General features: G+C 37.6%; 1 protein-coding gene and 1 pseudogene across 2 annotated transcripts; one reads left to right on the plus strand and one right to left on the minus strand.

Moving 5' to 3' along the window:
• Nucleotides 1-3,893: 3,893 nt before the first annotated feature.
• LOC147502459 (uncharacterized) lies at nt 3,894-8,763 on the minus strand. The gene is made up of 5 exons (XM_086604536.1): nt 8,497-8,763; nt 7,059-7,132; nt 6,903-6,958; nt 5,087-5,186; nt 3,894-4,414 (listed from the first exon to the last, which is right to left on the minus strand). Exons 1-5 carry the CDS (start codon nt 8,761-8,763, stop codon nt 4,009-4,011), a joined length of 903 nt encoding a protein of 300 aa, XP_086460662.1. The 3' UTR covers nt 3,894-4,008.
• A 1,029-nt stretch (nt 8,764-9,792) lies between these two features.
• On the plus strand, nt 9,793-11,319 carry LOC147502460 (purine permease 3 pseudogene; annotated as a pseudogene). The gene has a single exon (XR_015221707.1). The product of XR_015221707.1 is annotated as a purine permease 3 pseudogene (transcript).
• Nucleotides 11,320-13,091: the final 1,772 nt, after the last annotated feature.

Raw genomic sequence — 13,091 nt, forward strand, 5'->3', positions numbered from 1 at the left:
TGGGAAATTAGATGATGATGGCTTTCAAAACTCGTTTGGTAACAGGGTATGAAAACTGAGCAGAGATTCTATTGTAGTAGCCAAAGGGAAGAAAACTTGCTCGCTTTACAAAACACAAGCTAGTTTATGTAAAGCAGAGTTAAATGCGGCACAAGAAGAAACTTCCTCCAAACTATGGCATAAGAGACTGTGTCATATGGGAGAAAAAGGCATGAAAGTTTTTGCCAAACAAAAGGCCTTGCCAAACATCAAAGGTACACATTTAAATAGATGTACTCATTGTTTGGTTGGAAAGCAACACAGGGTGTCTTTCTAAAGATTCCCCTATCACAGAAAGGACAATATTCTTGAACTTGTACACACAGATTTATGTGGTCCTATGAAAGTGAAGTCTCATAGGGGAGCTTTGTACTTTTTGACTTTTATTTATGATGGAAAGAGAGACAGGAAAGCCTTTGAAGTGTATTCACGCGCTCAGATAATAGGGGTGAGTATATTGGGCCATTTGAAGAGTATTGCAAGAGTCGTGGGATTCGGCCATGAATAGACTATTCCAAGACTCCATAACACAAATGGTATAGCCGGTAGGATGAATGGACCATCAGTATAGAGGATGAGATGTATGTTGTGTCACTCTAAGTTACCTAGAAGTTACTGGGTAGAAGCAATGCGCACAGCCGTACATGTGATCAACCTATCGCCTTCGAAGCCTATGAATAGTGATTATCCAGAGAGAGTATGGTCAGACAGAGATGTTGATTATGGATACTTGAGGGTATTTGGGTGCATAACATTTGTTCATATTCCTAAGAATGAGAGATCCAAGCTTTATAACAAAGCTAAGCAGTACATTTTTCTGGGTTATGGGGATGAGAAGTTTGGCTACAAACTTTATAATCTGATTAACAAAAAGGTAATACGAAGTCGAGCTGTTGTGTTCTTGGAAGACCAAACCATAGCTGACTTTGAGAATGAGGAAAAGCTAGAAGCTTTCATTAATGATCTTGTTGACTTAGAACCAAAAGTTCCTACTGTAGAACGTGCAGAAGGCATTGAGAATGCAGAGAACCATGGGTTTGAAGCTCATGATGGGATAGAACCTACTGATATAGAAGATGCAGATGAAGTGCATGAACTACCACCTGAGCAAGATGAAGTGCATCCTCCTGAGCCACAAGAAGATGGGGTAAGGAGGTCCGACAGAGAGGGACAAGCTTCAACCAGGTATCCACCACATACGTATGTTTTACTATCTGATGGTGGAGAACCTATGTACTATCAAGAAGCTCTTGAAAGTAGAGACAAAGAGAAGTGGTTGAAGGCTATGCATGATGAGATGGATTTTTTGCAAAAGAATCACACTTATGACTTAGTTGAGAAACCGAAACGAAGAAAAGTTCTCAAGAATAAGTGGATCTACAAAGTCAAGCATGAGGAGAATAATCCACATCCAAAGCACAAAGCTTGCCTTGTTGTGAAGGGATTCGGTCAAAGGAAATGTATTGACTTTGATGAAATTTTCTCTTCTGTAGTTAAGATGACTTCTATCAGGGTGGTATTAGGTCTTACCGCAAATATGAACCTAGAGGTTGAGCAACTAGATGTCAAGACATCTTTTCTTCATGGAGACCTTGAAGCTACATGGACCAGCTAGTGGGGTTTGAGGTCAAAGGCAAGGAGCACCTAGTATGCAAACTGATAAAGAGTTTGTATGGGTTGAAGCAGCACACAAACAATGGTACATAAAGTTTGATTTCTTTATGGTGAAGCATGGCTATATGAAGTCCGCCCGACCATCAGGTATTTGTTCGAAATTTCCGGATCGGGATTTCATAGTGCTTTTTGTATGTGGGACGATAAGTTGATAGTTAGCGTAACATCAACAAGATATCCAACCTAAAAAGAAATACTTGAGTAAGTCCTTTGAGATGAAGAATTTGGATCAAACAAAGCATATACTTGGTATTGAATCACTCATGGAAAAAATGGGAAGTTGTGGCTTTTCAAGAAAGCTACATTGAAGCGTGTTAAAGAGATTCAACATAGATCAAGCGAAGCCAGTCAGTTGTCCGCTTGGTGGCCAGTTCTGCATGACCAAAGATATGTGTCCAAAGGGTGAGCATGAGCAGATTCAAATGGAAAATATTTCTTATGCATCCGCATTGGGCAGCTTGATGTATACAATGATATGTACAAGACCGGATATTGCTTTCGCCGTTGGTGTTGTAAGCTGATTTCTGTCAAATTTGAGCAAGGAACATTGGGAAGGTGTTAAGTAGATATTGAGATATCTCAAGGGCACTTCCAAGGTGTGTTTGTGTTTTGGTGGAAGTAAGATCTTGCTTGAAAGCTACACAGATGTAGACATGGCAGGTGATGTTGACTCTATGAAGTCCACCTCCGGTTATCTGTTTACTTTTGCAGGGGGAGTAGTTTCTTGGCAATCTAAGTTGCAAAAAATGTTGCCCTCTCCACTTCGTAAATCGAGTATATATTGCAACCATCGAGTGTTGCAAAAGATGCTTATAGATGAAGAGGTTCTTTGATGAACTAGGGCTAAAGCAGAAACAATTTGTAGTTTTATGTGACAGTTAGAGCGCCATCCATTTGAGCAAGAACCCGAGTTTTCATTCTATATCCAAACACATACATGTGCGTTATTATTGGATTAAAGAAGTTCTCGAAGACAAGCATTTGTATATTTAGAAGATCCATACCGACAAGAACAGGTCGGATATGATAACCAAAGTCTTACCGAAAGGTAAGTTTGATGTTTGTTGTGCTACTGCCGGAATGGTAGCACACTCTTCCTGTTGATTTGGGAATGCATGGAGGTATACCCCCTCACTGTTTGGGAGGGGGAGATTGTTAGAGTTATCCCTCACATGAGGAAGAAGGAGAGAATCCGGTATTATTTGTGTGAAGAGGTTTGAGCGAGCGCACGCTCAGAAATGGTCTTGCCCAAGGCTCCCTCGGAGAGAAAAAGAAGACAGTTTTTTTCAGCCCTCTTACGAAACAAGTCTACCGGACTTTTCTAAGAAAAATCGAAGAGGGCGGGTGCGCTCATTCCTAAACTTGTCAGTTTCTATTTTTCTACAGTAACCGCGAAATTGCAGTTTACTATAAAAACAGAAGTAAGGTTTTGGAAAACCTAAGTCTTGAATAGAAACCCAATTTTGAGAGCAATCAAAATTGAGATAAAACCTTTGCAAAGAGAAAAGCCTGTAAAGATAGATGAGTGATCTAGTAAGGTGGAGAGACTTGATAGGAGTGATTATAATCTTTCTTCTCATACTTAGAAAAAAATTAGCTCTTGTAGAAGTAGGCATTATTGGCCGAACTATGGTACATCTTTGTATTGTGGTATGTTTTACTTGTTTTATATTTCTATATCATGTTACTCTACACTATAACAGCCTATTTGTAACGGATATACATCCGTTACAAAAAATATTAATAACGGTTATCTTGCATTGACACAAAAGCGTGACAAATATTAGTAACAAATATTTGTAATGCTTATTATCCGTTACAAAATTTACTAACGGTTATTAAGTGTCACTAATTTCAGTAACGGATACGTAACCGTTAGAAATTATTAGTAACGGATACATAACCGTTAGAAATTACCAAATTTGTTTATTCTTCTCTGTCGTCAAGAACGGATATAAACGCCACTTTGATATTTTGTTGCTAACGGTTTTGTATCCGTTACTAACTAATTTTCTTTGTAAAAAAAATTTCTATTGCTAACGATTCTCAGATCCGTTACTACTTAATTTTCATTGTATAAAAAAAAAATGGTTTCTAAGCACTTTTATATGTGGGCCAATTGCATAAAAAGTTTTTTTTCACCGCGCCCAAACATATACAGAAGTAAGAACACCAAAACAAAGTATTGCATGGTAGCTACTATAAAAATTCATTAGCATAGGAAGTTGTCAACATCGATTAAGGACAACCAACAGTCCAACACTTTAGCCAAGCAAATAAACCTCAAACTAACCTCTAACGACTTGATATATAAAGGGATATTTGTTTGCATCTCAAAGGTTCTCTATAAGAGGAAAAAAAGAATAACATATGTGCCTTCCTTACCTGTATTATATCTTCAGCAGTATCGTTTAAAGTGTCTGGTGAGTTATCTAGAGAACCTTCCATTCTTTCAATGGGATCCTGAGAAGAAAAATTAGAGCCTCGTAAAGCTGCAGCCTTTCTAGCGGCAGCTTTCGTTCGTCTTCCTGGCAAGCTAAGATGTATATTTGAATGGGGAGTACTGATGCCCAACGATGACAGTGAACGCTCCTTCCTTCTAGAGTCCAACAAAGCTGATGGAATGACTTCAGATCCTGTAACCTTACCCTCTCTAGAAGGGAAAATCTTGTCCCTTACCTCTTGTAAGTTGTGATCTGCCCTGCAGATGATTGAAAAACAATGTACTATGTACATGTGAGAATGAGCGCAACTCACTGCTAAACGCTAAAAATCGGTGGAGAAGAGGATCTTGTTGGCTTTTATTTTTATCTGGTCAAATAGAGAATGACATGTGAATCTCATAAATCATAATTGTCATAGAATGAGTGTAATATTTTTAGTTGGAAGAGTTATTTTAAGACTAAAACCATTTCATAATGTGTGATTGAATAGGCAATCTACCTTCAGCAAAAACAAGTGAGACCTTGCTGAAGATAAAAACCTTGGAAATGAGCTCAGATGATCCATGGAGAACTTCATGAGCTTGTCTATGAGTATCTCGAGATGGTCACTCAGAAGTAACAATAACAACATGCCACCCAATGGGTTATACACGAACAACTCCCAATTCTAACCGTGCAAATTTCAGCCCATAAATATAATTGATGATTTCTTCTAGATTAAGATGAATATGTAGACAGATATAATGAACTATCTGACCAGAAACAAAAAACAGAGACAACCAAATGTTCCATATCAATATGTACAATTAGTTTCCCATGAAGAGGCATAACAAAATTAGCAAAACTGTAAAGTCCCCAAATAGTGACTAAAGAGAGTAAACAACTGAACATGCATGTCAGCCAACATCAAACTGGGAAAAATATTTCACCTGAGCTTCTCAATGGGTGTACAACCCAGTCCAGTATCGCATATCAGACAACAATCTGCTTCCTCATTCGTTAGTTTCTCATAGATGCATTTCCTGCAAACTGGTCTCAACATAACAGGAAGTATTAGATATATTGATTCATGAGTTAAAGAGATACAAGGAGAACTGTATAATAAAGACATATCAATGTCTAACAACAAGAAGCTAGACCACAAAAGAACTAACAATCCAACACTTTCAGAGTTCAGTTCATATTTAAGTACGCTCATGCTAAGGCATACTGTACTACTTCGATGAGGTGGTCTGAAGTAAAAGGCGAACACCAAGAGTCTACCAAATTTGAACTCTTATTGACTCATTAGGAGCGCATTAGAAAAAAAAATGAATTGTACGTAGGAATATAGATGTAGGATTTTAGCTTGCGACTCCAGGTTCCTGTGAGAGTAGCATCTCATGTACTTAAGATTCTTCGGGTTAGGGAAAATCCAAGAGGATGCTCTAAGCCTCTAACCAGATAGCTTGCTAGAATTTCCTACATCAACATAGTAAGAAAGCCTAAAATTTTCTGGCCTGAAATTAACGTAAAAAGTATAGTTTTTCAGGGCTATGACAATTTTCTTTTAATGAAATGAAATGAGATTCCTTAGATTTAATATAACGTCTCTATTAATCTGGTAAAATCCCAAAGGGGAAAAAAATGTTTTGAGCCTTTGGGAGAGCAAACATTGAAAAGGTCTAGCCACACATAAACTAGAAAACTAAGTTTAATTCTTTTTTTCTTTTGAAACAACAAAACTTTCTAAACCATTATCCAAATAGCGCAAAAATGCTAGCTAGTTGTGTCTAATGAAAGCACATTTGCTGCAAGCAATAACACACACACATTGCCTACAACTAGAAGCATCCCAACTTATTATTAAATCATAAGTAAGATAAATTGCATTTTGCTTATGATGTTCATGCGGTGATAATAAATAAATAACATTTTTAGATATGAAAACAAAGATAGTGCCAAAAAGAGGACATCAACAACAAAGAAACAGAGAAAGGACTACAGCTACAAGAGAACAAGTCATCCAAAGAAAACCCAAACATACACAGACACACCTCGTACCCACGAATATAAACTAAAAATCGACCGTACCTATCAACAAAAGAATCTAGATGGTAAGACCCTCTGCACCTTGATTATAGCTTCACAGTGACAACCTTGATCGAATATATAGGATACGTGGGAATTGATGACACAACACAACAAATCCTGAAACACTACTCTTTCGCCTAGGGGGTAATTGCAGTTACTACGACCTATAAATCACCCAAGCTTTTCATTTTAGTCATATTTAACTTGACAAACGAAAATACTACACTAGTTAAACATTTAATAGATTGAACACTTAGTAAGAAGAGACAACATCAACGACAGCAGGCACCTTCAAAATCTCAAAATATTGAACCCCATATCATAAATTCGACAAAGAACGATTAAAAGTAAACCATTGGTTCAAACCAAACTATTAAAAAATTATAAAATAACAGTCAAAAAAGGTAATCAATACTTTATGAGCAGAGAAATCATAAAGCTCTCAGCTTGATTGATATCTGAATTAGAACCATTATTATAAATAGAGATAAACTTGTTAATTAGAAAACTCAGAAATTATTCTTTAGCAAATTTACCATCAAAATCCACTCTTTTACATATTAAAAACAATCTTGTACTGATCCATTGAAAATTAGCATAATAAACAACAATCAACTAATAAAATTAAATATGTTCAGCAGATAGTGAAAACCCTAAACTTCAACTACTCACCTCGGTTAAAGAGAATCTTTTCTTCAGTAGATCGAAGAAATGAAAATCTCAAAACCCTAGACATACAAAACCAAAACCAAAATCAAAACCTTAAATAATTTGTAGGAGGAAGAAGAGAAGAGGAACGATAAGGAAGACGAGGATAGAGCAACTCACCGAGTGAAGAAGAAGTCCACCGAGTGAAGAAGTCCACGGCAGCAGTGTTTGTTAAATTTTAACTCATGGAAAAGCTTTAGAATTCATCTAATTTTCCCTTGGTATTGTTTTTACCTGGGGAAAGGAAAGAGAAACTGAGGAAAGGAATAATCATGTTTGTTTGCAAAAGCTTTTGGAAAGGAATAATTGTATTGTTGAGTGGAGTGTATTAGTAGTAAGTTCCTATTTAATTTACTTTCCTTTCCTTTCCACAAAATTTATCATTAAAATTTTTTTCCATTTGTAATGGATTTTTTTTTTCTTGTTTTGTTTCTTAGTTTCTTTATTTCCTTAGTATTTTTTATTTCATATTTCTATTTGTTTTTTAGTTTCTTAGTTTTTTAGTTTCCGGAAGTGAAATATGTAATTTATCTATTTTTTCCCATTAATATTTTTTTTTTTTTTTGTTTTTAGTTTCTTAGTTTCTAATTGAAAACGTTGCTAAATATCTAAATAAATGTTACATAATAATTCAACTATTTAATCAACGGTTGATTGTATTGCTAACGGATACTATATGTGACTAATTTCCTAACGACTGTGTAAGTGTTACTAATGAAAAATCTCAATTGTTGCAAATTCACCAAAATGGTGTAGTGTTAGTGATAGTTATATCCATAGTTTAGGATTGTGGTTGTTGGTTGTAGTGAAAGATTATATTTTTTATTGGAGTAGTAGATTGTCCAAGTGCAAGCTATCTTAGTGGGGATCGATTGATATTGTTTTCTCCAACAATAATGATGGTGAGTGACTGTAATGGTTCATGTATATATATATTACGGTGGGAATGAGACTTAAAAATAATATTAGTAATGATGACAGTAGCAGGTGAGACATCACGAGATGGAGGAGTCGCTGGGGCTGCCGGGTATGCGAGTCTTCAGATGTAGCGAGCAGTGGTGGAGCCAGGAATTTATTCTAGGGTGAGCCAATTAGCAATACAAGTTTTCAGCGCAATTTAATTAGAGTGTACACATATTTCTTATTTTTCTCTTTACTTTAATATTTGTCAATCTATCATATTTTTTTTTATGCAAACATACAACTGTTAATTTAGTCTATAAACTTTTCAAAATCAAAACATATTTTAAGGTTTACGTAATGAATTTTTTTATTTGAAAGAACAATCATAACTCACATCTATTATACTTAATAAGGAGTAAACAAGATTATTAATTGTGTAGGTTAGTTCATTAAATTGTTTGTTTTATTAATTGATAATTTCTATAGATAAAAGCCATTTAAAAGTCTATACTCTTTCACTTTTTTTTTTGCTCTCATTTTTTGTTCTTCTTTGTTCAAACTATAATGCCATACGGCTTATGACGCTTAGAGGAGCATGCAAACATTCATGTGACAAACTTCTACTAGCACTACCATCTTTTCAGTTGAAGTGTACCTGGAAGCCATGTGCACTTGTTTCAAATGCGTCCATGTTCAAGTCAAACCAATTAATAAATTCCAAAATTACTTTCAGAACTGTAGCAGATCTAACTGGACACACTGGTTTGGTGAAGCCATTAAGGAAAGTGAAATTTATAGTTTTACCAAGACTAAATATTTTTTCTACCAAAACCGAGGGTGAGCCAGTGTGTACCCTGGACCCCCTGGTTCTGCCACTGGTAGCGAGTGCTTGGAGTCGTTTACGAGAGTGATATGTATCCATATGTCTGCTTAAAAAAGTCATTGCATATGAGTCTTGTGCACATTACATGACTGGTGGCATGTTCCTTACAGTGTACATGGAAACAAACCAACGATCTAAATTAGACGTGGACTTGAAAGGAATTTCTCCTCAGTCATATACAGCCATACAGGTCATAGGCTCATAGGTGTACACTGGCGGGGAATGCAAACGAAGTTGGTCTTTTGAGCGGATTGTGGCCCATATATTTAACAAGTATATAATTTAAAAAAAGGAGTATTATGGGCTGAACCCTACAGCCCATTAGTCTATCCTTGTTGGTGTTCTCCTGATAGGTTTGGGCCTTTGTGGTTCGTTTAAATAAAATTGAATCGGGTTGAAGTTGAAGACTTGAAGTAGACTGTTTCTTGAGATGCGATGTCGGACGAGTGCTGCGTTGGGGTTTCTATGGAGTATGGAGTATGGAGTATGGAGTATGGAGTTAACCTTCACAGTTCACATTTGCACCATGTCACCATCATCTCTTATGTAGATACGATTCAACTGCATTTTGCTTGACAAAATGAGAATTCTGTAGAAATATGTACAATTTCTAATATGCTCAATGAGTGAAAATGTTTTTAGCAGACTATATGGTAAAAAACCACCATATCTACAATGTTTGTTTTTTTTTTTCTTGTTCTTTGTTTTTTGGTTCAAAGCAAGTTAGGCGTGGGCTAACCAGACTTTGTTTATGGTCAAGAACATAATTCTTTGTATAATATTAAAATTGGGGATCCAATACACCAGGATGGGTAAAGCTTCTGCACTCAATTGTTCATGAAATGCCATTTGTAAACACAACTTTTGTTGGAAAATTGCGGTGCAACAATTTTGTTTTGTCCACAAAATTGACTGATGATGACTGATGATCATAAACTTTCTATAACAACTTTGCAACTGTAGAGCACACAAGTCTTGACAAACTACATACTCACCAATGTTCCCATCTTTTTGGTGTAGTTGATGGTCAAAATTCCACAGCCACCTTCATTTTAATAGTATGGTAAGTGCCAAATAGACCATCCTTCCTCGAATTAGACTTGATACATTTTCAGTAGTGTGCTTTATTAATGTTGTTTTCACTAGCTTGGAGTCTTGGACATCTGTGTTTTGTTCCTATTTATATGTGATCACACATTAATTCTTATAATTAATTCACTTTCAAGTTCCAACTCTCCCCTCTCGCTCTCTCTCTCCTACCCCCCTGGACTAAAGAACCATGTCCACTTCCATGAACTTAGAAGAAGGAACAGGAACTCCAAAAGCTGTATCAAATCAGACTACAAAGACAGTAAAGAGAACCAATTGGCCTCTTCTTTTACTGAGCTGCGCTTTTGTTGCTATAGGAATTATAGGAGGTCCTCTTGTATCTCGTCTCTACTTTCTTCATGGTGGAAGTAGAAGATGGCTTTCTTCTTGCATGCAAACAGCTGGTTTCCCAATTCTGTTTTTACCACTCTTATCACTCTTCTTACAATCTCGATCCCAAGGTGTCTTGCCTTCTGTGTTCTTCATGGAACCTAAATTGTTCATTTCAAGTGCCTTCATAGGCCTACTACTTGGACTTGACAACTTTTTGTATTCATTGGGGCTATCCTACACTCCAGTTTCCACCTCTTCCATCCTGTTTTCCACTCAACTTGCCTTCCTGGCAGTATTTGCTTTCTTCATTGTGAAGCAGAGGTTCACGGCATATTCTATAAACGCAGTGATCTTGATGACCCTTGGAGCTATTTTGTTAGGACTTCGAACCAATGGGGATCGCCCTGCTGGTGTATCGAACGGACAGTATTTGTTAGGATTCATCTTAACCTTGGGAAGTGCTGCCCTGCTTGGGCTAATTTGGCCTCTTATTGAGTTGTCTTACGCTAAGGCCAAGCGACCGGTAAATTATGCTGTTGTGTTGCAGTTTCAGACGAATCTTGCAATTTTCGCCACTCTCTTTAGCCTCACTGGAATGGTTATAAACAAAGATTTTCAGGCCATTGGAAGAGAAGCAAAGGTGTATGGTCTTGGGAATGGCATGTATTATTTGGTAATAGGTGCTGGTGCTGTGGTGTGGCAACTTTCATTTATTGGAGGTCTAGGGGTAATCTTCTGTGCGAATTCTCTCTTAAACGGTGTCCTTAGCGCTGTTCTTCTCCCAATCACTAACATTGCAGCTGTGATATTTTACCAAGAGAACTTCAATGGAATTAAGGCCATGTCCTTGGTACTATGTCTTTGGGGTTTTACATGTTATTTCTATGGAGAATACAAGATGAGTAAGAAGTTGAAGGATTCAGCCAAAACACAACTTGGAGGTGACAATCCAAGAAATGATGTCCTTTCTTCTGTCTAATAAATCCACATAAAATGAGATATCATTTGCTTCATGTGTGGTGTACACAAGTAGTACTCATACACTCTGGGCAAATGTTATATAGGCATTTTATTTGTATTTTTCTGTTTACACATGGAAGTATTATACGGATCATTTTTGTTATGGAGTGGATATATAATATACATTAGAGATATACATTTACAATGTTTTCATATCGTTTTACTTTTAGAATTCACTATATCCTTTCCATCACTAGACAAGCGCATTTTTTTCTGGATCATGTAAGCTAACTCATGAAAAGTCTATCGAAAATACAGACATGCTTCAAGCTTTTCAAGCTTAATTTGACTAAAAATGTTAATTACACTGAGAGAATATGTAAGTACCTTCCGTTTCTACATTTCATATCACTACAGCACACGTGTCCACAACCCAGGTTGTATCTCCATCAGCTCGTACCACATTGCCAGTACGTCGTAACAACCTAGACTCAGGTCATCCCAAATCTCAGTTACATCCATATATGGAAGAAAATCATCCAACGCAATCCTGGAACTCAGTCAACACACCAATCAAGGAGACATTAACTTTGTAACGTCAGGAGTAATGACGAATCATCAAGATAGCACACAATGTGGATCTACACTTGACAAATGGCCTGGAGCAAATATAGAAGGTCAGCTCAAATATTTATAAGTAAAGAGAGATGAACTATGTAAGGTTGGATTCAAGTTTACCCCAAGAAACTTGATACGTAGACAATTTTTGTCCAAGAAGAGTGCAGCCATTCCCTATCAAACAGAACATCAGGTCGTTCACCCCAAAACACCAAACCTCTACATTGGCGCCGTCTGCCGGTTTGTTTCCTTAAGAAAAGAATACATACTCTTTTCTCAAGCCCACGAAGCTGGTTATAAAAACCACCATGGACCCATCACTTCAAATGTTAGCAGACCAGATCAAGAAGCTCTAGGAGGCCTTTATCACCCTGCAACAAGAAAACCAAACGATGCGCGAGCAAGCCACCTCCAACGCCAACAATGACACTCCAGACGCATTGGAGAACAACGCCGTCACAGCCCTCACCACCACCACTAATCAAAGACTAGAAAACTTCGCCCAAAGGTTGGAGAAGTCAAACAACAAAGCCAGCGCGATCTAGATCGCTTAGAAGATACTCCAGACGTACAAGGCATCACCATTCACCACTAAAATCAGGGACAAACAGCCTCCCTCAGAATTCATCCAACCAAAGTTCCCGATGTACGACGATAGCTCGTGTCTAGGCCAGCACGTAGCTCGTTTCACCCAGATCCTCACACTATACAGCGTTCCAGAGTACGACTACCTGAACTTCAAACTCTTTCCAACTAGCCTGAAGGACGGAGCCTTAGAATGGTTCTACACGCTCACTCCTGATTCAATCAGTAACTTCAACAAGCTAGTTGAGATGTTCGCAGCAGAGTTCGTCCACAACATGAAGAAACAAGCCGACCTGAACTCCTTGTTTCAACTCAAGCAAACACATGGTGAAACGATCTGCGCTTTCCTAGGACATTTCAAGAAAGAACTCCTATCAATGGAGCCAGGCCTAAATGACAGGTTTGCCACTTCTGCATTCACCAACGCCCTCCTAGACGACTCCGACCTAGCAGGGTCTCTAATGCTAACAAGCCGAACGCTTTTAGGCGACTGTAAACAACGTAATTGACAAGTACATCAAGTATGAAGAATGGTTGGCCCAGCGCAAGGGCAAAGAAGTCCTCGCAGTAAGCGACAAGCGAGGACCCAAAGAAAACAATCACTACTCAAGCAACAACACCACCAACAACAACAATAACAACAAGGGCTCCAGCTCCCACAAGCCCTCCTACACAAAACGGGAATTCTCCAACTTCTCCAGGACGCCAAGCTAGATCCTGAAGAAGATATATACAACAACATACTTCAAGCTCAACATCAACAAGGTGATCGCCATACTAGA

This window comes from Coptis chinensis, chromosome 4 (assembly GCF_015680905.1).
Source record: "Coptis chinensis isolate HL-2020 chromosome 4, ASM1568090v1, whole genome shotgun sequence".
Lineage (NCBI taxonomy): Eukaryota > Viridiplantae > Streptophyta > Magnoliopsida > Ranunculales > Ranunculaceae > Coptis > Coptis chinensis.